Raw genomic sequence first — 26,610 nt, forward strand, 5'->3', positions numbered from 1 at the left:
GTTTTGTGGTTTTTTTTTTTTTTTTTTTTTTTTTTTTGAGTTCACTCTTTTTAGCTTTGTGTCCTTGGAGAAATCACTTACTTCCAGGAATCTTAGTTATTTGATATTGAAATGAGGACGAATAATGCAAATGTAATTCAATACAATAGAAATATCAGCTTCAAACTAAGCCGGGGCTAGTTGGCCACAGCTCTCTGTAAAACAAGTCCTTCAATGGGGCTGAAAGGTGTGATGGAAATATCAGTTTAGCACTCTGGACTGAGAAATGGAAATTGATTAGCATGAACACGGCTGCCCTTTCCAACCAAATCACTGACCTAATCTTGTTTTTCTGATGCTGTTTGCTGGACTGCTCTTTCAGGCAACTCCCCCCAGGCCACTGCATTGCAGTTTCTTCCTTCCTGTTTTTCTACCCTGCAGTTCTATTTTGCAGTTTCTAGATCTTGCCTTCGTCCAAACACTAGGCAGACATCTGACACTGTAGACATTTAATAAATATGACATCAATCAATAAAGTAATTAATCAGAAACAGCTGCCAGTTAGATCCAGCGCCACAAACAGTTGCTTGTATTTTCTCATTTGCTGAATTTTTATCCAAGGAATAGTGGCCAGGAAGGAAGACTGCCAAATTGTTGTCTGCTCTGATTTCTGACAAATGTCAGTGGCGTTTGGTCTAGTTTCTTAGCTAATGTATCAAATATACTTGTTGAGTTTCTACTACAGTGTACTGAACTGAGGGATGGTATTAGTGAATAAGTTGAAAAGATGAGGGAAACGGATACTACGGTTGGGACAAATTAGAGAAACACCAGTACATTTATCAAAAAAGTCTGAAGGTGTAAGCAAATCCACGTATTAAAGGTATTCACTGCTAGGGAAGCATGCACATATCTTTAATACAGATAAATAGGCATAGACACTTTTCATCTTTAAAGGTATTTTTCATTTCAATAAATTTCCATATCAATCCCAAGCCTTCTCAGACTGGTTTACAATTTTCTGACCCAAGCTGTTCTTTTCAGCATCTATAACAATATTAGTCATGTCCAGATGCCAATCTCAAGCCTACACCTCTTAGAATCACTAGGGGAATATTATTCATTCCCTCTGATAGTATTGAATAATTCTTTTTATGCTGAGAGGCAGCATTTTCTGATGTCCAAAATCAGAAGACTAGAACTGAGAATGTCAAGATTTTATTTCCTCACCATGTTCATCTTAGTTTTAAGACTCCTACCTCAAACCCACTTGCACTTTCTGTACATTTCTTCATTATTAGTTTAAGTCATTAGAGTGATACCCCATATCACAGGTTTGCCATAAAGCGTGCTTTATCATGTATGCCATGGATACGATCTCAAATCCAAAGTGTTCCCCCTCCTTAAATTCAAATAAATGCCCGTGTTTGCTTTTCTCACTATGTAAAATGTCTCAAAGAAATGCCACCAAAAATAGGTGCTGAGCTCATAACAATATTCAAAAATGAAAAACGTGCTTCCAGATGCCAGGTATTTATAAAAGTGAGGCTGTCTGCCTCCCTGAGGAGAGCTTCTCAGATGCACTATAACATTTATATTGAATGCTTCGGGATAGAAAGGAGAGATGCTATTTAACCCCAGGGGGGACAGAGCACAGATTTTGGGCTTAGACCTTTATCCCAAACCTAAAGTAAAATTTAGTCTTCAATGTAGGAGAATTAGAACACAAAACTCATGGGTTTGAAGGAAAGAAGAGGGGAAGGAACGAGAAGGGTAAGCTCATTATTCCTGATTGAGCCTGATTGCAAGACCCAGTATTAGTCCTATTTTATGAGGCCTTCCTGAAGGGGAGTTTAATGCTGCTGTTTTATGTATTAATATTTTTTAATTTTAATATTTTAATTAATATTTTAATTTTTGTGCTTGCATCCTGAGGCATTTTCATGAAGGCAGGAATTTTAGATATGGAAGAAGAAGAATATAACATTTTTTTCTCCTTGCTGCCATAATATTTTAACATGCCCTAAAGATATCCTCATCTCTTTGGGAGCTGGGCTCTTCTCCTCTGTTCTTACAGTGTGGGGATCCTTTCTAAACTGAATCCAAGTTTGTAATACAAATCTGTAAACATTTGTCTAGTTTTCTTTATAGATTTGAGTCTTCCTATTCTAAGTGCCATTCTAGATGTTATATTCTTTTCTTGTTTTTTTTTTTAAGATGTTTTATTCTGAAGAGTGAATGAAAACACAGAGGTATAACCCAAATTTGAGGTGAGGGTATCTGATACTCAGCAGAAGAAAAATGTTATTAATTATTTTGAAAAAAAAAAAAAAAAAGAAAGAAAGACTTAAAAATTGCTAAACTAAGGGTTGGCAAACTAAAGCCCACCAACCAAATCTGGACCTTGCTGGTTTTTGTAAATAAAGCTTTATTGGTACATGGTAGTATGCATTTGTGTATGAATTGTCTGGAGTCTCACAGAAAAGTTTACTGACACCTTGGCTAGAACATATCTGTAGTTCCAATTTTATTTCCTATTATGTTTTATTGCGTTTAGAATTTTTTTATTGAAATGAGTAACTTATGAATTTTGAAAATGAACTTAGGAATTTTCAGGTTTAAATTTCCAAATATTTTTGGCATGCATTCCAAATGACAAAGTCCTCAAAATACTGTCAAACAACATTTTATTAACTAAAATGCTGTCAAGTTTCAATGTAATAGCACCATAATATTTAGAGGCTGCAATTCTAGGCAGAATTTGGAAACAGGATTCATATGTTGATATTTCTCCATCAAAACTTGAAAAGACAATATGATTCCATAATTGCAGAATATGCCCCATTCCTTCTTTAAAAAAAGAAATAATAACTGCTACCTACTTCTCCTGACCTTTTACTACAGCCTTTCCATCTCCGTCACAATAGTTTATTACATGCTGTCACCTCTGCCTATCAGTCCTTTATCAATCATGGGAGGAGAGGAATATCCTAAAGATTTCCCACCTCTGGTTCCAGTCAGCCCTGCATCCAAACCATCCAGAGAAGAAAGCTGCATGTCATCTTTCTAAAAATACATTTTTGGGGTGATAAATTTTACTAACAACCTTTAGAATTGGAAAGTCTTCTTGAAGCCTAATAATTTACTGTAGTTTTATTCTGTTCCCTCTCCTAAGTCAGAAGAGATAAGAGCATTCTCTTGATCTCACTTAAAAATATTTGTAATTGTTATAATATTTCTAAAATTGCAGGATTAGAGTATCCCCACAATGGCTTAACCCACATAGGATGGTTCATTTTCATTCTTTTTGTTCTTGAGATGGTAAGACATCTTAGGTGCCTCCACTTTAGAGACCCCTATAATTGAATTGTGTTTATTATTATTTTTTTAATGTATTCATTCCCTTTGGAGCATAAGCACTAACATTTACTCGTTGCTTATTTTAGTAAAGTTACTGAAAAGTATTTTTCATTTCAATCTTTCCAGGGACCTCAGGATAGTTCCTGAGAGAGAAAACGTCATTTATCCCAATATCACACAGCTAGTAAGTGACAAGGCTAGAATGACATCTTAGATCTCCTGATGCCAGAGATGGAGTTTTTGCCTCCTGGATTCTGCAGCTTGGAAGGCAGGGGTTGAGTATAACATGCCTTTGTTTTTCCAGAGTTCAGCACAGATTTTGGCATATGGGATAACCTCACTAAAATGTATGTTGAATAAATAAGTGGCCAAACAAAATTGAACAAGCTGTTCAAAGCCTATGTAGAAACATTAGCTATATCTCCAGCGGTTGTCATGTCTTGGTTTAGCTGTGACTGAGCCAGTTTGACTACTTCAGAATTTGCTTGAACACCATTCAGACATTTAAGAAAAATAGAAAATTGGAGAGAAAATACTCACAATTTACAGATTAAATAATATCGAGGAACAAGTAAATGTAAGTTACTTGGGAGAACACATCAGAGCATCACTCTAAAACCTGCCATCTCTAAACTAACTTACTTTAGCTAATTTCTAAATTTCTTCCCTCAGGATTGTTGGGTCAATGGTTCCCAGATATTCACCCATATTTAAATTTATGTGTCTTACTCATTCCTATTGAAGCTGCGCCTTTATAGAAACAAAAGAATTCCAGATGCAAGTGGCTCTGATGGGAAGCCCTAATCCTTTAGAGTTTTGAGTGAACTCTCCCAGTCTCTCTTGAATGAAATACAGGCAGATGAAAAGTTTTAGTCATATTCCCAGTACTTTGATTTCATGTTAAATTAAGAAAATATACATTAAATGATAAGATGGGTTGATTATTTTCTATTTCTATATTCTTTTAATATTAGTTATAAACTAGTATTTTAACTGGGTTAATGATACAATCTTTAGGGATCCTTTTTTTAAGAGTCTCCAGGAATTTCCCCTTTCCTTCAGCAGTGTACTTCTAAACTTACTGATATTTATATGGGGATAGCTGTCTCAATTGTTTTTATTTATTTTGTTTAAAAGATTACCTGCTTATTTGAGAGAGAGAGAGAGTGGACACAAGTGGTGGGGAGGAGCAGAGGGAGAGAGAGAAGCAGGCTGTCCGCTGAACACGCAGACAGAAGCCAGGGTTTGATCCCAGGACCCTGAGATCATGACCTGAGCCAAAGGCAGATGCTTAATTGACTGAGCCACCCAACGCCCCTGTTCTGACTTTTAAAAGGTCCTTTCATTTATTGAAATAATACATATTTTATCATGCAGCATCATTCTGATTTTTTTTTTATTTTTTATTTTTTTAGATTTTATTTATTTATTTGACAGAGAGAGATCACAAGCAGGCAGAGAGGCAGGCAGAGAGAGAGAGAGAGGAGGAAGCAGGCTCCCTGCTGAGCAGAGAGCCCAATGCGGGACTCGATCCCAGGACCCTGAGATCATGACCTGAGCCGAAGGCAGCGGCTTAACCCACTGAGCCACCCAGGCGCCCCTCATATCTGATTTATGATACAAGTTATCAATTTTTGAACCCAATAAAATGCACATAAAATGAGGTTTCCCGAAAGACATTGTCGAAAAATAATAGAATGGAGGCTTGTTTGAATTAAGTGCTCCTGTTTAGGGTACATTAAAGCAAGCTGTGTTATTAGGAAGTTAGAGTAGCTCAAGTTACATTTCTAACTTCTGGAGAAAACATCATGAAGGGAAAAAAATAGCGTGGATGCTCATAAAAGTTCCCTTGGCACCACTGCCATAAGCCAAATATTGCCTGGGAAGTTTTGGATTCATTCAGAGCTTGATTATTGGGTTGTCTGGTCCATGTTCCAATCACCAAAATGGCTTTTTCCCTTTTGTTCCCATGAGATGAGGAAAGACTTTAATAACTGAACCCAAATTGAGATTTTGTTTGATAGAACTCACCCTTCCTTTCTGTCTTCCTTGTTCTAATGACTACAACGTCTTTTTCAAAAGAACGTATCTGTTAAAAAGCACATCTGGCCAATTTCCAGTTGGAAAATTCAATTTTTGTCTATGTACCCTGAGAAAATTCCCTTAGATAAAGAACTAAATGATCTTTAGAAATTTGTGTTGCCTTGATAACTTGATAACTGCAATGGTTGCATGCAGACTTCTTTGATTGTCTTTTACCTTTGTATTTACTCTCAGTGAAACTAATACAAAACTACTGAGCGTGATCCATGGAGAAATTTGGAGTTTGGTAGCTTTGATTGCTTATATCATATGCAGTCAACCTCTCAAGCAGCATAGATTAAACCATAAAAATTGCTGCAATCACGGGGTATTATAAACTCTCATTAGAGTCCCACAATCAAGAAACTTGGATAAGAGGAGCATACAGGCGTAGTAGCACACATATGTACCCTATCATATATGAAGAAAAACCATGTCTCATTAAGATGTAAAATTGGTTTTCTTCTAAGAATGTTACCTCTTTCAGGGCATAGAAATAAAAATACTAAGATAAGTTACCTGAAAAACGTGTTAGTATTACTATGGAACACTGACTATTCTAGAAGCTGTGCATTCTGGAGATTTAGTGCAGCTTTGAAACTATTATGATAATCCAAGATGAGCCTGGGACAGGTATTAGGACAACTTGGACTAAAATAGATTATGCAATAAATAGCCAAGTGTGAGAACAGACCCACTAATGAGAAATATTTAACAACAAGCATTTGCTCAAATGTCATCTATTTTCTACAAACTGGAACAGAGCAAGTGGTCCCCCAGTTCCATGATTACCTTTTGATTTCCGGGGGAAATACGTTTTAGACGGGTCAAAATACTGCACTTGAGAAATGAACTACAGGCGTGAGTGAAACGGGCATGACGACATAAAATGTAGAAAGGCTGATTTTTCTTAACTGAGTTTCATAAAATTCTCTTAGGGCAACCTGTCTTCTCTGTGTTAGCAAAATGGGGAAAAATCAGGTGAGCAAACAGCATATTCTTTACAGTTCTCCTAAAGCTGCGGAAGGTGGCTTCTGTGATTTAGCAGGCCTTTTCCCTCTTTTGTACCAGGAACTAGGTTTTGTAATATTACCTTGAGGATTTAGCATCTCGGCTTGGCTGTTTCTGACTCTCCAAAATGAGGAAGATGAATTATTTAACATCCAGGAAGCACCAGCTGTGTTCTCTCCTAAAACCGAGCTTCCCTCACCAATGGGATTTACAATTGAAATAGGTTTCTAATCTAAATAGGACTACAGTTTTGACAAGTGAACAAGACTAGGGAGTTTTTCCTAAGTGGAGGAAAGACATTAGTGAGCATTTCTTAGTGGTTTTCCCTGGGTGCTTAGAAATCTTCCAGAGGTTATAGCCTCATGTCTTGCGGAGTGGACAAAGTACTCCTGATACGGAGGCACAACTCGAGGCCACTTCAGAAGAGGATTTATAACATGCAATAGGAGACAATCTAGGTTAAGTACAAAGACAATTTTCCTGATGGCTGGTATTGCAGAAGGAGAAGAGAATCTGAGAGAGCTCTTTCCCTCAGTGTTCAGAGAACCAGAGCAGTGGCTCTTGATGGGGAACAATTTCGCATCCCAGGGACATTTGGCAATGCCTGGACACATTTGTTTTTGGTTGTCAAAACCGGGGAGAGGAGCAGAATACTGCTATGTCTCGTGGGGAGGGGGCAGGGATACTGTTAAACATTGTATAATGTGCAGAGCAGTCCCTCCCAACAAAGAATTATCAGCCCCAAAGTGTCAACAGTGCCAAGGTTAAGAAACCCTGACCTAGAGAACTTATGCAGTTTTGGAGTTCTCCTAAATGTTAGCATACTATAATTAACTGTTAAAGAGTGCTTTCTGTGACTCTAATTAGCCTACCCGGGCCAGTTCTAGGAAATAAGATAATTCTCCCTGTTCATTTACTGAGAATAAAAATGCTGGTTTACCACCCAAATGGGTGCACTCCAAAGACGGGTTCTTCTTCCACCCCAGGTGCTCTCCTTGTACTCCTCCAGCTGATTCCAACCTTTGTTCTTGGAACTAGCTCAAGTCCCACTTCATCCCAAAATGCTGAGGGAAAGACAAAGGTGATCCATTGTCTCTGGACTCCTTTCTATAGCAAGTGATGTCTGCATACCCCATTGGACATTGACCGGCTCATCTACTTACCATACGTATGTGACAAGGCAACTGCATTGTGAACTTATTCAGTCAAGTCAACTAAATTGTAAATTCCTTACTGGCAGGGATACTGCTTCCGAAACACAGAATCTATTACCAGCTTGCACATAGTGAGAACTCTGTAATCCTTTATTCATTATGTGATGATGAATATTCAGTATCTTCAGATATTCTGAGTACCCTCAGAGTGGTAGTTATTAAATAAAATTACAAGGACTTTGGTTGCTGGTTTTCCCCAATCTAAATTGGGGCGGGAAGAGATCATATAAAAATTTCATCAAGGGCACATATTGTATATAGCACTGCGTTTTATACACAAACAATGAATCGTGGAACACTACATCAAAAACTAATGATGTACTGTATGGTGACTAACATAACACAATAAAAAATAAAAATAGTAATAATACTAAAAAAATTACATCAAATATGTTTCTATTTACAATGGTTCCTAGTCTACAAAGCTGGGATGTGGACTTTGATATCTGGTCTTTGTAAGAACAAGGTATCAGGGGGCGCCTGGGTGGCTCAGTGGGTTAAGCTACTGCCTTCGGCTTGGGTCATGATCTCAGGGTCCTGGGATCAAGTCCCGCATCGGGCTCTCTGCTCAGCGGGGAGCCTGCTTCCCTCTCTCTCTCTCTCTGCCTGCCTCTCTGCCTACTTGTGATCTCTGTCAAATAAATAAATAAAATCTTTAAAAAAAAAAAAAAAGAACAAGGTATCAGCATGACTTATTAGAAAAAGAAGAATTATTTAGGGTCATTCTATGTTGTTAATAGAAAAAGGAATAATGGAATATCATAATAAAGAGAAATAGTTTTATAATGGAGAAGTGTCATGATATTAGTCAGGTTTATTAAGGCTTCAGAAGAGTATTCCAAGAAAAGTGGCAGAAATTCGATCAATTAAGTGAAATGCACATAAATTGAACTTAATAAAACTGCCTAAATTGCTTGGGAAAAAATGCTGTAGGGAATACACTTTTATTAGTTCTGGCTAAGGATGAATTTGATGATACAGTGAGTCGTTTTCCACTTTCAATCTCGAGTTTCATGAAAACCATCAGGAATAACTTTAGAAACATTATGTGCAAGGAACTGACGACTGAAAGACCTATGTGGTCAATGTGTGGTCAGTGGTGTAGTAGTAAGAATGTAGGCACTGCAGTAGAATCCTGGCTGCACGCCAGTCTGAGTGGACTTTGACCACTACTCAGTCTCTGTGGGTGCACAACCCCATTGTGTGCTAGGACTGCTCCCAGGGACCTACAACACACAAGTCATGTGCTGGCCCGGCCTCCAAAAAATTCAGTTCTCCAGAGATCAAAGAGACTTCTTAAATCTGTGGTCTTCCAATCTCCAAATTAAAGCAAACAATAGCAATAAAAACCAAGAGAACAGAAATAATTACTGAGATAAGTAAAGCAAAATAAAGGTGTTGCTATAGGAAGAGTCAGATAAATATATCTAGATTTTCTGTTTATGAAGATTGAATTCACTGGGCAATTATTTAATGCTGCACTTCATTTTGCTAATACAAAGAATTCTCATGAAAAAGGGAGAAGGCACAGTTCTATTTTATGTTTCTCGACAAGGAGACCTGGAATCCTACAATTTCTACATAAACATTAACTCTCAGAACCGCACATCGAACATCCTGCGATCAGTTGGAAGTGTGAGATATCTTTGCAGATTGTATTTACCGATTTTGTTATGGAAAGATTTAGCGTGGCCTTTTGCTAATGATATAAAAGTGACTACTTTGTTTAATGGAGATAAAAATGCTGATTTAGCACCCATGTCTAAGAGACGTTTATCAAACCAGATATCACCCAAAACAAAAATAGGAATTAATTCCTTATTTTTTGTAATTATTAAAAATGCTCAGCATTTTCGCTGTGATTGTTTCACATTTTCAACACCATTGCTTCATGATTTCTACAAGGTGTCTTGTACTTATGGTTCGTTTTTGCTGGTTAAATAATCTCCCAACTGAATAAAAGTTACTATACCTCAGGGAGGAAAGACCTGAAGGTGGGATGATTTTTGGGGTCATGGAAAGTTCCACTCTTCAACAATCTTCTGGCTAGGTCTTGTTTGTGATTAATAACCCTCGTGCTTTTTCATCTTGATATTTCTTGGTCCATACCCATAAAATTTTCCTGCTTTGTATTCATTTTTTAAGTCTATAACATTATTGGGATTTTATGCTGACTTCATAACCTTCAGAGTAACTGATCATAGCAAAATATTTCCTTCCTTATAGAGAGCAGTTTTCCATTGACCTCAATTTTAATGAATACATTTTGAAAAGAAAACATTTATTACCGATTGAAATAAGCATCTCTGAAAGACTTCTCCCACTGGTAAAGAGTAATTTTTGTATTGTTTTGTTTTTCGTACCTGAGGAGGTTGAATCTGATATAAAGCCAATGCTGGACTATTCAAAGCTCTGGATCATTTGACTCACCTTTAAGATTTAAGTTACCACACTGTACTGATTACCACCCATTTAGTTGTCTTCCTTCTTCACTAGACTAGGTTTCTAGAAAATAGGATCTGCAACTTATCTCTGTAACACCCTGGCCTCGTGCAGTTTCTGAAGCAATGTAAGCATGGAATACATCTCTATTGAGAAAGGCTATTTATTGAGATAAGGCAGATACAGAGAGAAGGAAGTTTGGAGCACAGAAGAGACTTGCATATCTTTATAAAGAATGGAACATATGTGTTTAAGACTGAGGAGACACATCAGTTTCCCAAACTTTAAAGTCTGCTGAAAACAAAAAGGCTGTGAGGTGGAGAATGTGGTCTACATATAAGAAATTATGCAGCTGGAGAGGAAAAGGCCAAGAGAATATAATGACCATTTCCAAGGTCACAGGTAGAAGATGGATTAAAAACAAACAAGAAAACCCAAAAACCAAAAACAAAGAAAAAAGATCATAACAACCAGGGTTCTCCTTCTTCACTGAAGGAAGAACAAATAGAAATATCTGTTTTACATAATCTCACAAAACAAACTGAGGGTTGCTGGGGGGAGGGGGTTCGGGAGAGGGGGGTGGGGTGATGGGCATTGGGGAGGGTGTGTGCTATGGTGAGTGCTGTGAAGTGTGTAAACCTGGCGATTCATAGACCTGTACCCCTGGGGATAAAAATACATTATATGTTTATTAAAAAAAAAAAAAAAAAAAAGAATATCTGTTTTAAAGAGACAAGGAATAATTTTCTTTGAGAAGGACATAGTGAATAGGTTACTGAAAATATTTATATACAACAAGGCTTTCTGAAATGTGCAGATTAGATAACCTTCCAAAATTTCTTTTAATGAAGCCTTATGAGTATATATGCACAAAATATGATGCTTATGTCTGATTCCTTTAGAAATGCATGCTATAATTGCTGAATATTCTTTAGAACAGTAAATAAAAGAGAAATCAATTCCCTATCTTGTATGTCTCTGCAAAATATGAGTATAGATTCAACTTTCTCAAAAGCTTTTGCTTTTTTGCCAAAGATGAAGTATTTAATATAGAACAGGAGTGGGGTACCAAATGTTTAATTTCTTTTTTTGATATATAATTTCAACTTTTCAATGCCCAGTGGCACACATCACATCATTCATACAGATTAGGAAAACATCCCTTTTTACCTCATTCTATCAAGTGATTTATAATTGCCACTTAAAAACAATAAGCAAGGGAGTATATGATTTGTGAATCCACTAGGCTGCTAATGGAAAAGCTCTCTACTGACCCAAGAAGGGCGCTTAAATTGTTATGGCTTCTATGTAGTTGGAACTACTTTAAATATTCATTGCACTTTAATGAACATACTTTTCCTTTAATTAGACATGGTGTTAATACTGTTTTAATCTGAATTGATTTGCCACACTGATCTGGGGAAGTCTGAATCTGTTTATGAATGAGTTCGAAGTCTCAAGCTTGCTAAAACTAGTAGTTAACGTTCCCAAAACTCTTGTGTCAAGAAGTATAATATTTTCACAGGTGAAAAGATACAAGCTATGGAATTTAGCTGAAGGTTAAATAAATTTTGGGTAAGCTAAGGCTGGGAATATTTTGAAATTCTTTAATATCATGCTTTTAATACTCAAAATATAACAATTAAAAATCATTAATTCACTTGATCTTTCATTCATTCAACACATATTTATTTCCCACTATGAACTTATCAAAAGGATGGGCTAACAATGGAGAGCATTAATGAATTATTTGCAAGGTAGCAAAAATGACAGCTTCACCATATGAAGGAGTTTGGTTTATCTTGGTGAAAATCAAGGAGCTAATAAAAACTTAAAAAGAAGTGGAAGTCTATTTCCCATATAAGTCTATATAGGACTATAATAAGTCCTAGTATTATATCTTTTTGAACTCTCAAGATTTATTATCTTTGCCTCTATCACCATAATAATATCTATCATATAAATATAATAATATTTATCATGTGCCTACAGGTTTTCTTCATTAATCTCCTTACAAAAATGTATTAAGTAAGCATGCTTTTTCAAGTGTCAAAGGATATATTTTCCCAATGTATTTAGCAATCCAGGATTTAGCAATATATTTAGTAATCCAGGATATCTCTGGAGCATCACAGATTGATTAAGACATCATATTTCTGGCCAGTCAATACCAGGTTAAGGAATTATAGGTGAGGATGAAGTTGTTTATTGGCCTAGAGAGCTCATGAAGGCAGTTTACCTGGTGGGGATCTAGTACTGTGAGTGCTGGTATCAAGGCAAATGCTCTCTCCCTTGGGACCACAGACAGGGTCTGCGGCTAGTGTTCAGGACAAAGAGCATTTCCCCCCTAACCTCTCATCCTCTGCAAAGTGGCTCAGTAGGATGGTGAGATCTTTCTGGTCTAAGGTCCTTCAGTGCTTCTCAATGTGGTTATCCACCACAATCATATAAAGACTTTGAAAACACCAATGTTCAGGCCCTTCCCCAGAGAATCTAATTCAACGGTCTGGGGAGGGGCTCCAGGGCCTGCTAAAATTGGAAAGTTCATCAATTGTTTCTTTGGAGAATCACTGAGCTATAGCAAGTGAAAAGCAGTAAAAATTACTTTATAATATGATAAGCCACAAACTACTCTTAGAAGCTTAATCTTGGATGTGGTCCTTAAGTAAATTACAGCATTTTGGAGTTGGTCTATAAATAAATCAGGTCCTTCTAATTTGTATACAGGGTTTTTCTCAGAGCACCTGCTCCCCTGGAACTTCTTGACCTATATTTGTATCTTGCATTCATAAGTGCCTATACTTACCAAAGAAACACTTAAATCTCATAAGAAAATGCTCTTTTCCTACAGCTTCTGTTGACAAGCCAGAATATATTGTTTTCTTCCTTATGCCTATTAAAGATAGTGAAAATCAGTTCCAAAAAACACTGCGCCATAAACACTCTAAAGATAACAATAAATGAACAATTAAGTAAATTATGTCATAGTTACTTGCCAAACTGTTGAGCAATTTTCTCAAATTCTAATGAAAAAAATGAAAATAAACAGGACATAAAAAGACCTATACCATATATGACAACTACGTATTTTATAGTTAAAGACTAGAAATACATTGTTTATAGAATTGGTGAGTGGAACTGTGAAAGATTTTTCACTCTGTTTCCTAATCTTTCCTTGGTATTGTTATACTGTTGGAATGGTTTAAAAAATAACTAACATTTATTAAGAAACTGCCAAGCACCAGAAATTTTGAGAATCTATAGAATGGATATTAATATTATTTTTTAACAGAAAAACTGAAGGACAAAGACATTAAGAAACATGTCTGAGTCATAGAGCTAGTAAAGGACAAAATTAGGTTCAAAGATTTTTCTGTTTCTTTTTTATTATCCTCTTCATCATTATTTTTAAAAATTGGAGGAAGTACTCAATCAATAAGAGCTCTGCCTCTCATCTCAATCCATTAAGAAATAGGACCCACCTCAATAAAAACATTAGTTGTTTCAGGCTGTACGTTTAACATCCCGGTATGCTTTCTGGATACTAAACTGAGGGACATGGGGATTAGAAGTGAGGATCTCTTGTCAATTTAGTTATCAACTAACAAAACATCCTTCTATCAGGAAAAAGTCAAGTAGGATAATATCAGTTTATAAACAAGTTTTTGAGCTAAGTTAACTAAAAATATAAAGTTGGGCATTGTTTGACAAGAGACATACTGATAAGATGTGATTAGTTGATAAAACAAAATTCTGAAGTTTTTCAGCCTAGAAAGATTCAAGTCCTTACAAATAATCCCCAGGGTAAAAAAAAAAAAATGGCTGGAAAGAACGAAATGATAATAAAAAGCAATTTGCTAATACCAGCTTTATGTGCCATTCCCTTCGAGAGATACGCTCTATCTATGAAAAGGGGTCATTAAACTAGTTCAGACCCTGAGCTTCTCAGCCCCCTGGGAGCTCTAGCAGGGTGTGTGTCTGTCTTGGGGGGCACTTACTTGTGCCCCCCCACTCCTGTCCTCATGCTCCATTACTCAGGCTCTGCCTCTTCCACCCAGGAATTGGCCCTACAGAGATCATCCCGCAAAATGCACTGAGCAAGGAGACCTGGTTCCTGGGAAGAGAGAAATGAAAAACTAGAATTCTCTTGCATTTTTTTTTAAAGCTAGAAATCTGAACCAGATATGATCACTGCCCTTAAAAGTCTTACACTCTTGAAGGAAAATAAGACAGATTCTAAATAACACATACACTCCTTCATGCTGTTATACACATGTTTAATACCTTGCTTCATCTTTGTTTCTAATGCAATATTTCATGCGTAGAATGGGTAACCTATCCTGTCTAGTGTTCAAATTTTGCTTTGCTAATATTCCCATGCTACAGATTTTCACTAATCTATACCCATCATCTACATTCTTTAATTAAAGTTTTTCTTGTGTATAAATATTCTTAATCTTCTCATAGATAAAATATAAAACAAAAGACATTTCTGCTAAATGGAATCTTTTCCCAGTGTGGTCTTTGCGTAAGTTTTTTATTCATTAAATTTTCATTTCACTAGCAAATAAACACTTGGAACTATTAAAATAATAAATGTAGCCTGGGTTTCCTGTGGGCACAATGTAGAGATAAGGTCATAGTAAGAAGAACTTGTTTCAATTGCTTGTATCCTCACTCTGAAACAGAAGTCTGCCCCTGAAAACTTTTACCCATGCATCTCTGGGAGTCCTTCTGCTATCTTTACTACATCCCAAATAGACTTTTCCTGGTCTTCTCCATCTCCCTGGTTGATTGCCACTACTGTGAGTCAGCACTGGTATTGGTCCCTGGGACTTTCTGAAGTCAATACTGTGGCTTTCAGAAGTGAGTCTGTGAATTTTCATACCACGGGGCTCCTAGATAAAATATTGGACACCCAGTTAAATCTGAGTATCTGATAAGTAAAGAGAGCAATATATAGGGGACATACTTATACTAAAAGAATTATCCTTTGTTCATCTAACATTCAAATTTAACTTGGTGACTTGTATTTTTATTTGCTATACCTAGCAACCCTATCATGTACCCATGCCATGTTATGCTCCCTACAGTCTCTCCTGAGCTAAAGTCACATGTGTGCTGTGTACATGTGGGGAAAATCTCTCTCTCTCTCCTTCTTCTGAATTTTTTTTTTTTTTTTTTTTTTTGGCTCTTTAGATCAAAGCTAGCTTGCTTGTGCCTCATATATCTCAGGACCCTTCACAGAAACAACTTTCAGTGTCTTTCTGTGGCCATCTATCTTGAGGGTTTAGACACAACCTATGAATGTCAGGCTCACTGGCATGGGCTTTTTTCCTTGTCCTTTTAGAATTTCCCCCAAGGGCTTGCCCTACAGATCTCCTTATTGGCTGGCTCCTCTCAGGCAAATCAATTTTTATAATGAAGGCTCCCAGCTCTATCAGCTTATAAGGTACGTACAATTTTATTTCAGCAAAGACTTACAACAAATCTGTAATCACTGTTAGACTGTGATTACGGGAAATGCCTTCAAAGTACCTCTAAAGTTCAGGGAAGTGTTCTCTACCTTTGGAAGCACTTAGAGAAACTCCAGGGAAAAAGTGGCTTTGGGACCTTAGTTTTTCAGAAATGTGGGTGAGTTTGACAGTGAAAGAAATTCCAAGCAAAAGGAACAGTATAAATGGAGGTAAGAAAAGAGGGAAGTTCAGGGTAGGCTTACTTTGGTTTGGTGGCAGCATATGATATAGTGTAACCTGAATCTGTAAAAAAAAGTTGGGGACCTGGCCAAGGAAAGTTCTCCATGGCCATGGTCAGGAGCTTGTAACTTCTTCTCCAAGCAATGGGAAGCACTTACAGGATTTGATTAGAAGAAAATAAAATCAACAAAAAGCAATCAAGTCCTGTTACACAGATTATGTTTCAAGTGTGAGAAATTACAGGAGAGAGATTAGATTATCAGACAAATAAAAAAGGTAATGGGTAATGAAGGCCCAAGGGGGAGAGAAGAGAAAGACAAGGAAAAAATAATTGAAAAGAAGACCTTGGTATGAAACTTTTGTAATCCATTTAATCAGCAGAGGAAGGTTTTTGTTTGTTTGTTTGTTTGTTTATTTATTTATTAATTCCAAGCACCCAGGCTCCTCCAGACTGATTAAGTCAGAATCTTTGGGGATGAGACCTACACATCAGTATTTTGGAGGCCTCCCTCATGACTCCTGTGCTCAGGCAAGATTGAACACCATTACTGTAGAATAAGGGTTCTTGCACTTCAATAGGAATCAATCACCTACAGACCTTGTTGGGTACACTCTTAAAGTTTCAGCAGATATGGAATGAGGTCTGAGGATTCACATTTCTAACAAGTTCCTAGCTGGTTTTTATGCTGTTGGTCCAAGGACCACGTTAGGAGAACTCCTGGCATCAGAACTAGTAGTTAATTAGCTATTACTGTGTATGCATGTCTTGGATGGTTGAGGGTAGGGGAAAAAAGTTAATTATAGGTGATGGACATTCTGAGCCTGAGTAAATGGTGCAATAGAGATGCCATTCGAAGAGTCATAGATGTAGAAGAAAATAGAAGTTTGGCTTGAATGAGAATATTGTGAGAAAAGACAATGGAAAAGAGTGTTCTATGGGGGCCATTATAAGTACAGAGTAGTAGAAAGAGGGAGCCAGTAAGAAGTAGAGAACCATCAGAGATGGAAGAGGAGAACCAGAATGACACAAATGCCTCTAGGGGAGAGAGTGGCCAAGGCTACTGTACTAAGAACAACAAGATACTTCCAAACCCACTGAACTCAGAACCCAAGGTCCCACACTTTCTTTATCTTCTCTTTACTATCCTTAGCAAAGAGAGGTCACATTCAGAATGATAACCCTGGAGGCAGCTTAAGGTCTTCAGTGCAAAAAACAGAGGGATCTATGTCCCTCATACTGTACTTACTAAGGAAAAGAGGATACTACCATATGACACAAAGCTTTTTCAGCTTTGAGGGTTGAAACAAAAAGGGCTTTTCACTTAATGGGGATAAGGACAAAGTATCAGCATGCAAGCAGTTAAGCCACTAGCAGTTGTTAAGAATTTACAATGAACCGGGTGCTGTTCTTATGCTGCATGCCATGCCTTTCCTGCTCACAATATGGTTTGTAGACTAGTGGCATTGGCATCACTTGCTAGAAATGCAGACTGTCACCCACACCAGACCTACTGAAACAGAATCTGTTTTTTTAACAAGATCCCTGGGTTAGGGATCTTGTTAACAATTAGAGCTCGAGAAGCACTGCTTTTAGGTATCATGAACTCATTTAACCTACTCAATGCTAACCTTCTCAATGCTAACCTACTCAATAGTAGGAACTATGAGAAGGGAGCTAAATTACAAAGAGGTGAAAAAATATTTGTACAGAGTCAGAGAGCTCATGGGGCAATGATCTAAACCGAGACAGTCTAGGTCCATAGACCTGGATCTAACTTGTGTTACATCAACCCTCAAGAAAGTCTCCAGTGGCCCTCAGCACCATCGTTGCTGGAAACTTCCATCCACGGTGGCTCTTGTCCAATGCTTCTAAGGTTCATGTCCTCCCTTTTGCGCTCTGTGTCTACCATCCAACTTATGCAAGTTAACCTCCTCAGCTTAGATCTCAACTCACAGTCACTTCCTCAAGAAAACAATTTCCAATATCCCAAGAATTGGTATTCCACTCTTTCTTTCATCATTTATTTATTTATTTCATCATTTATTTTTCTTACTATGATAAAAGTTTATGTGACTTTTTTGTCTTTTTTATGAGGCTCAAGCTCCTGGAGGGCAAAAGCACATGTGTTTTGTACCTCACAGGATCTCCAATCTGCCCAATACAGAGTCTGGTACATAGTTGACACAGTTGTTACCTGGATGAGTGTGTGCAGGAATGGCTTTTGAACCAAACGTGCATCTTGTCCATATTAGCATGACCTGCAGTGACACTCATAACTGAACATTCTCTCCCTCCACGGAATTAAGAAAACTGGTGAGGCAAAAGCACAGACCTGAACAGTCAAGGGAAGTATAAACTTTGAGGCTGAACCCTAACCCTCCCGGCAAGTCTGCGTCTGCCATGAACCTTCAGGACCTCCTGAAGCCATGAGAACCCTTTGAACACATTTCTGCTTTCCAGAATCCAGAGCCTATACTCTGCCTTCAGGCTTTGAGACAGTAGAGGAACGTCAGAGTGGCCCAGGTGAGGCTTCTCCATGTTGGGAGGGTACATCTGGAGGGAAAACATTGGCTGTTCTAACACAAATCCTGTAACTAAACAGAGTCCATTCATTCTGAGCGCTGCTCATCAGGTACCTTTCAGAGGCCCTGAATTCCCTTGAATGACAGAGAATAAGCCTTGATTTCAGTGAATGGCTCTACCATAATAATCCTATCTGAGAAAATTGGATTGCAAGGCCACTTTAAAATATACTCCACTGTAATTTTGTGTTTCATTTTCCCAAACACTCTTGCTCCTATGGATAGTTCCTATACCTTGTGTTCTCATATTATATTAACATAATTAGGCTAACTAGGCCTTAATGTTGCTACTCTTGTAAAATAACTGCAAAGGGGCTTGAGAAAAATGCTGCTGATGTTTTTTCTTAAAGAGATGGTTAGATTTAATTTCAACATTTTTGGAAAATATTGAACGACAGTAATCAGCTTTAAGCTTAACCAGGTGACAGTCCCGACGACAGATGACAGGGATGAGGGTTTCTCAGTGTGGAATAGCTGCTTGCTAATTCTCCAGGCATTTCTTCAGTGTCTCCCACATGACTCAATCATATGGATACAGGCTCAACTACTCAATCTTCTTATGGGTGTTTTTGGTCTGAATTGACACGTGCTACTTCAAGCTCAGTCACAAATGAAGAATACTTAGGTCAACCTTGTGTCTTAGACCTGAATTTCTCAAACTCTTAAATGCTTACGAGTCATCTAGGGGCCTTGTGAAAATGCAGATCCCAGTCAGGTGTGACCTGGGGAGTTTTCATTTCTAATAAGCTCCTAAGTGATACTACTGCTATGGGTCCATAAACAACACTTCGGGGAGCAAGGTCTTAGAAAACAAAATGACATTGATTTTGTGGTATACAATGCAACTTGGCACCCTGATAAGCCAGATGCATTGCCTAATTGTTGTTGTGTGCCAAGGCTGTGATGAATGTAACCCTATCCACCAGCACTCGGGCAGAAATAATCCAGAGAAATGAGTCACTACCAGGATTCCATCCTGGGGAGGGGGCCCCTGGGGTAATCTGTTTGTCTCAGGGAAGAAACAGACCTGCTGTCCAGTCTACAGCTGTCTTAGAGCAAATATAGAATCTTGGAATTTCCAGGTTTCCTCTTTAAAAAAATATTTATACTGAGAACATAGAGAAGTGTTCGGATGTATCTAGAATAGGATTGAGCATATGCTGATCACTCTAAAATTGAATTAAAAGCAATGTGGTCCAATAATTGTGTAATAGCTACCAGGTTAAAATGGAAAATACTCTCACACAATATAAAAACAAAATAAATTAGCTTGTTTCAGTTAAATAATGTGTATCATAGAAAAGATTAGGAAAACAACTGCTAGAGCTAATTATTGTTTAAAGTGGCAGGAGAGGCAAGGGAGTGGTTCATTTTATTCCTCCTGTGTTTCCACCATGTTGGATGTGTCAAAGAGGAAAAGGTAACTTTTCCTTGCCCTTACCTCAAGCTCCTGGTAGTCTTGTACCACTGAGGGAAGTACCAGCAGAGAGATTTGATTAACTAATCCTGACATGATGGTTAAGAAATAGATGTTACAATAATTTCACTAGGAGACTATGATTAACATCATTCAATAGCATAGTTCACATCTAACCAAATACATCTACTTTATTCCACAGGAAAAAGAATATTCTAGTATATATTCCCAAATCCACTGTGATGATATTCATCTACTACATAGTGGAATGTTACAGAAGAATATTAGGACTTGAGGCCCAGACTGGTGACGGGACTTGTCCATTGTCACACAAATCTTTAAAGAACTAGGTTTAGAACTTAGATGCTCTGAACATTTCTCAATTTAGTCTGCATTGTTTTATCTCATGCTATCTAATCAATCTTTTTTCCCGATGCCAATTTAAGACAAAAACATCCAAGCTTGTCTGACACAAAATCCTCTCTCTGAGAACCTGGGGCCATATTATAGTCTTCCCACTTACAGTTGATCCTGAATCCTGACCAGGGTTTGTTCTGAGTTGATGTGAAATGATATTAAAGATGAAATCATGTGTCAGCGAGAAATTTGCTAAACAATTTGTAGCAGGTTCCATGATACGAAGAGGGTAGGAGTTTGTCCAGACTGGAAGTTTCATTCCCTTATGGGTGAATAAGAGAATTGAGGCTTCCTTTCACCAACTTGTGGACTGGTGATTGGCATTAGATTTGTCTTAGTACAAAGATCTGTTGTTACAAAGAATGGTATAGGGTATGATAGGACCAGCATTGGGATTAAGAATATGAACTTTGGGGGCGCCTGGGTGGCTCAGTGGGTTAAAGCCTCTGCCTTCAGCTCAGGTCATGATCCCAGCGTCCTGGGATCGAGCCCCGCATCGGGCTCTCTGCTCTGCCAGGAGCCTGCTTCCTCCTCTCTCTCTGCCTGCCTCTCTGCCTACTTGTGATCTTTGTCAAATAAATAAAATCTTTAAAAAAAAAAAAAAAGAATATGAACTTTGGTACAGACAGACTTAGATTTAAATCCCAGCTCCAACCTATACTACCCTGGAGAGTCTTGTAGAAATCCTTAATCCTCATGATCTTTAGTTTCCTTACCTATCAAATGACAATAAAAATATTCTTCTGACTTGTAAACTTGTAAAAATAGCATGGTGTGTCTAAAATACCAGTATCACATAGTACACAATGTGAACATTCAATAAGGTAATAATGTTTTCCCTTATTAAAAGAGAGAATCAGGAAGGTAAGCTTGAATCAAAGTGTCCCAAGGTAAGATCCTGACATGGATGTCTAAAAGATTTTAGGATAAACTAGGAAAAAAGGTCTAGAGAATGACCTTTCTTGGAAGTTTCTAAAAATAATGTTGGTCCTCATTCTCCATGTTGGTTTATGCTGTCCTTCCACTCAGACTGGAACTAAGTAATCAATGGCAACATCTTCCAAACCTGGAAGTGTACCCAAAGAAACACTGTCCCTCATGAAGAAATAGGAAAGTCTTTTTTTTGCTCCTATTCTTGAGTGCAGTGTATTGAAGCACGAATGCTTCAGTTAAACATCTGCTCATAGGTATGATATTAATGAAATTTAACAGGGAGAGCAGGCTGCAGGGAAATCAAATCTGCTTCATTTCCTCTTTGCCATTTGCTATGGACCGCATTTGTCTGTTTCTTCTTTACCTGTGCTTTTACTGTGGTAAAAATAAAGAACTGGAGACATGGAAATTGTTACTTTCTTAGAATTAGCCAGATGGAAAAGTGAGGTCATGATGGCCGACAAGGAGAAATAATACCCGCAAACACCTGGGCCACTTGAATAATCATGGAAACATTTCTTTGAGTCCAGAGCAGTCCTTGCTTAAGGATTTTGATGCCTGATTCATTTTATCCAAGAGCCTGGTCCAGCAAAATGTAAAGTATTTGATTTAAAAATTCAGTCTGGCCACATTGTATTAAGCTAAATAATATGTAGCTTTCCTAAGTTGAGGGGGGAGGCTTCCAAACCGAAATACCTTATAGAGATCTGGAGCATGTAGAGAATATCTTTAAAAATAAAAGCATGCCACAGAGGTTTGAAAAGTGGTAATAATTTTGTCATATCACAGTTCAAATCTCCAAATTAATAGGCTGATCAATGATGTGAATACTATCCACAAAGAATCAGATTAGGTTGGAGTAGGGGACACAAAAAGCATGCTTAGGAGTATAAGACTTGAACTTTGTACCTAACTGGGGATATAATAATGAATATGATAATATAGTGATTTTAATAACAGGTACACTCATGGAGTTCATATTTCATAGGTGTGGAAATTGTAGATTTTGGCATATTTTCTATATAGTCTTTGAAAATGTGTGTATGTTTCATATCTTCTGTAACATCTTTTCTCGTACCAGCTTTATTTGAGCCTTTCTTTGGAATTCGATGCCAGCCAACTTTCTATGTCCCTGCTTCTCGGATCACCTTGTCAAGATAAACCTGTTTATCAGAAGTTCTAAACCCTTCTGTGCTCAGGACTACTTAGGTGTCTTCAAGATATTTGGGAGATGCCCTTCTAATTGTCAGAGCTGTTTCTGGCCACTTCTTTCTGTCAAACAGTGTTTACACATCTACAGAGATCTCCAAGAACTGACCTACTGCTTCTTTCATGTCAAGAGATTGCCAATTATCCAACCAGTGTTATTTATTATCCAACCAGTGCTATTTATTTAGCCACAACTCCTGCTTCCCTGGCCCACTGATAGCATCTTCCATCATGAAAATTTTCCATATTGAGTTGGGAAGGGCAGTGACCCAAGTATGACAAAGGAAAGCAAAATGAATTAGAGAGCTATAAAATGTAGTATAAAATTTCCCCTCAAATCGCATACACCAGAAGTTCTCAAACTTTACCACACATCAACATCACAAGGACAACCTTTTCAGAATCACTGCCACATGTGAATCAAAATCATTTCCAAATAACATGCAATCCAAACAAAAGACCCCCTCATTTTGCTCTGTGACAAGGAGTTCTTAACCTAGAAGTTCTTGGAGACACTTTGATAAGATTCTAGGTGTTTGTGGTACTGTACAAATTATATATTATATTACATTGGCATGGGTGCAGTTACCACTGGATGCTTGAGAAAGCCCACTGCTCTCAACAGAGACTCCAGGGATTCATTTTCTCAAACAGCGTCTACAGGTCCCACTGAGGCCACGCACAGAGAGTCAAGCCAGCACACTGGAGGAGGCACTGATATTAGAATGTAGCAGAATAAGGTCTATAGAGCCTATATGTATAGAGCCAATGTGTAATTCTCCTGTTCTTTTTATGGTACATAGAACAATTTTACTACTACTACACTGACCTTTGTAATCAATTACTCCATTCTTCTATGGTTACCCACTGACTCTTACTAAGATGTAGATCTACCAACCAGTCAGCCAGAAAGTTTAGATGGAGCACCAGTTATAGGCCTAGTATGGTGTTGGTTCAATGAGGAATTCCAGAAATTGCAGAGACCCTGCTCGCAGATAATTTTGTGTGAAGATACTGACATATTTACTTTTAAGCCCCATGAGAATAAAACCTTGCTTTTCTTACCTCAAATCCTGTCTTGGGGGCCTAGAAGAGCCCCCTAGTAAATCAGAGGAGCACAACCAATCATTACGTGAGTGCATCTAAGACCTTGGGGGTTTATACTGTAAATATCATAATGATATTGCCAGGTAAACAAAATATTCACAGTGGTTGATTGGACAAAACTCTTCCACCTGGAGAGTACTGCTGAATAAAGGAAATAAGGGACCCAACTAATAATGCATATGAATAATCAGTAAACTTGCCTCAATAGGTAAAACAAATTGATGCTTAAATATGAAACAGTTCCAAACCTTTCTTAAACCAGATGTCTGGCATAGCTAAGAACTCAGGTAAAAGACTGTGGTCTAGAAAGATCACCTCTGCACTGCATTCTTTTCCATAGCAAGTGATAATGTTGATGGCAAAAGATTCAGGTAACAAAAAAACATGCTGCCCAACCATATATTCATGCTTCCTTCAGTAAGTACGAAGCAAGCAAGGCCTTACCTAGATTTCAAGCTGATGAATCATCTGTCTAGTTTCAGTAAACCCCAAGGGACTGCTCAGCTTTGTAAAGCTGAAACTGTGTCAGCTTCTGGATGCATTTAAACAGGACAACATGCTAAAAGGAGGCAGGTTATGAGGTTTCCTGAGGCACCCCTGGTTTCAAAGTGCATTAAGTTCTCCCTCATTGCACAAAAAAAGAAAAAAAAAAAAGCTTTTTAACTAAACAAAACCTGGAGAAAGTTCTTTTTAAAATCATGTATGGATGCTGTTTCTATCAAATCCATAAACAGAAGTATTAATGATTTCCTATGTGAGGCCATTCATTTATCCAAACTGACATCCTTCCTATTTCATTATCTCCATGGAAGCACACACATAGTCTTATATACATCAGAAGAAAGAAAATTCCTCCTTCTTGGGAAACACCTGTCTTGGGAGTTCTTGGTTCTGAGCATGCACAGGGTCGAGCATACAAATGGTGCAGTGACTCTTTTAGAAGTCACATTTGTCCCTGAAACTTCAGTCACCTGGAGACTGCATGCCTCATTGCCTGCAGCAGTTCAATCCTGACAGTGTAGAATGAATTTAGAAATCTCATTTGAGGAACAAAATTTGACTTGAGAGTTTAAACAACACAATATATCTAATGCTGAAATAATTTTTTTTTTTTTTTGCAATTTTTGCTGACTGTAGAATCAAGCTTTCTTTCTTTCTCCTTCTTGCTCTTGGGCTGTTACAATAATTTTGGTTTGGTTTGGATTTTTTCATGGAAAAGGAAGATGACAGAACTCAGTAAACTAGTACATCCGTGAGCTGCATATCTCCATTTTTACACACAGAAAATTTCTGCTTCTTTTGCTATGCTAACACACTTACACAGAATTCCTGGAATCCCCACTACATTCACATCCACTGCTCTCAGACACACACTCACAAGGCACCAAAACACAAAATCTCTGCATGTCAAAATCAAGCCAGGCTGAAGATGTAGAAAGGTGGATATGGCACCAGGTGGATGTGTAATCAGTAATAAGAAATACATCGAACCCCATAATGAAAAGAAATCCCCCAAATTGTTCAGGATTCCCCCTCCCCCTTCCATTCCCTGATTTATTAACCCTGAACAAAGATGTAATTGCAGGGTCTCAGAAACAACTTTTTTCCTTTTTTTTTTTTTTTTCATTTTTTTCATTTTTGGCATTTGTTTTGTTCGGCTTTGAATTTCTTAATATCTAGTCATACCATTCATTGCCTGTTTTCTTCACTCAGTTGCCCATCTTCCCCTCCCCCAAGAAATGAAAGAAGCATTAGCTTCTGAGTCTTAAGGATGAGACCTCTGCATTTTCTTTGCTTGTTTAGGGCAAGAAATGAAGTGCTGCCTCTTTAATTGGCAGAAGCATGCAGGAGGAGCATACCTTTAATTTAGTGTTGGGATACCTCACTTGCACCCTGGCTGTTGTCTTATTGGAGACGGCAGCCTGCCTGAGATCCTCTAGCACTGAAATAATATCATCCAGCACGCATTTCTTATCCTGATTTTTCAACACACACAGATGGGAAAAAGTATAATTATAGCCCTTGTGGTTCACCTTCATTTCCAGCACGGCTCGGTGGGTCTGCAGGATCCCCTCAGCCTGGAGCAAAATATTGTCCCCGGGTGGGGAGAGGAGGATCACCCTGCCATACCTCCCAGGGGTGTGTAAGTCCGAATAGAGCTGGCTTTTGGACTGGTCCAGGGGGAAAAGGCTGCTGGCCAGGCTGCGCTCGATCTTGGCCAGGCTGTGGCTGGGAGCGACCAGGCGCTCCAGGTCGCCCTCGGGCTGGAAGCGGTTGAGCGCGCTGAGGCCGAAGGTGATGGTCAGGACTGCGGGCACGGTGAGGAAAAAGACCGGGTGCCGGCTCACGCACAAGCCCAGCCTGTGGCAGAACGACTGGAGCCCTCTGCGAAGCACCTGCCGCAGCATCCTCCACCAGATCCAGCTCGCAGGCGCTCCCGGCCGTCTTAAAAAGCACATGTGACATGTGTAAGCGCCGGGCTTCCCCTCACTCCCCCATCCCACCCCCTCCCGGCCAGCCCCCTTCCCCACATGGCCGCGTCCCCACCCCCGCCGCTTCACCCCCAGCCACTCCGCCTGGTCTTTCCCCGGCCCCACCTCCATGCGCTCTTACTACTCTTTCAAACACTGCAGCAAGTTGCAGCAAGGCGGGCAAATATCGACAGCGCGCGCGGGGGCCCGCGGCGGGCACTGCGGGGGCACCGCGGGGCCCACCCCTCCCCGGCCTCCCCGCGCCCTCGCCGCCTCCTGCGCCCCTCTCACCGCATGAGCAGCGCTCCCGCGGTCTAGCCCTTCATCTCGGTGCTGCAGTCCCCCGGCCTCCCTCGCTGGAGGTGGTTCCGTGCGGAGCGTCCCACAGATGTGGATTTCCTCTCCGTCCTGATGGGGTTCGGTGCCTAACTGGAACCATGTGCCTCGGTGTTGTAAGAAGCAGACATGTGCCCCATAAGGGGCGGGGGGGGTGCGGGGAGGAGAGAGACTAGAAGGGAGGGAGCTGTTGGGGGGGGGCAGCTAAGCTTTCCTTTTTTTAAGATGCTGGCAGTTATTTTTAGAGTTTTGTTTTCCCTCTTCCCTCCTCGCTGGAGTGAATGGAAGAGGAAACGGGTGAAGGTGCTGCTGGCCCATTGGAGCACTGGCAATTAGAGCCTGAGCGGGGGGCG

The 26,610-nt window shown here is 38.9% G+C and overlaps 1 protein-coding gene across 1 annotated transcript in view; it reads right to left on the minus strand.

Annotated features, from left to right (window-relative positions):
- Positions 1-25,909, minus strand: part of PTCHD4 (patched domain containing 4) — a 182,759-nt gene extending 156,850 nt beyond the window's left edge. Inside the window, exon 1 of the mRNA XM_044252503.1 lies at positions 25,484-25,909. Within this exon, the coding sequence (XP_044108438.1) occupies positions 25,484-25,909 (426 nt within the window). The remainder of the gene's footprint in view (positions 1-25,483) is intronic.
- Positions 25,910-26,610: the final 701 nt, after the last annotated feature.

Source organism: Neovison vison, chromosome 1 (assembly GCF_020171115.1).
Source record: "Neovison vison isolate M4711 chromosome 1, ASM_NN_V1, whole genome shotgun sequence".
Taxonomy (NCBI): domain Eukaryota; kingdom Metazoa; phylum Chordata; class Mammalia; order Carnivora; family Mustelidae; genus Neogale; species Neogale vison.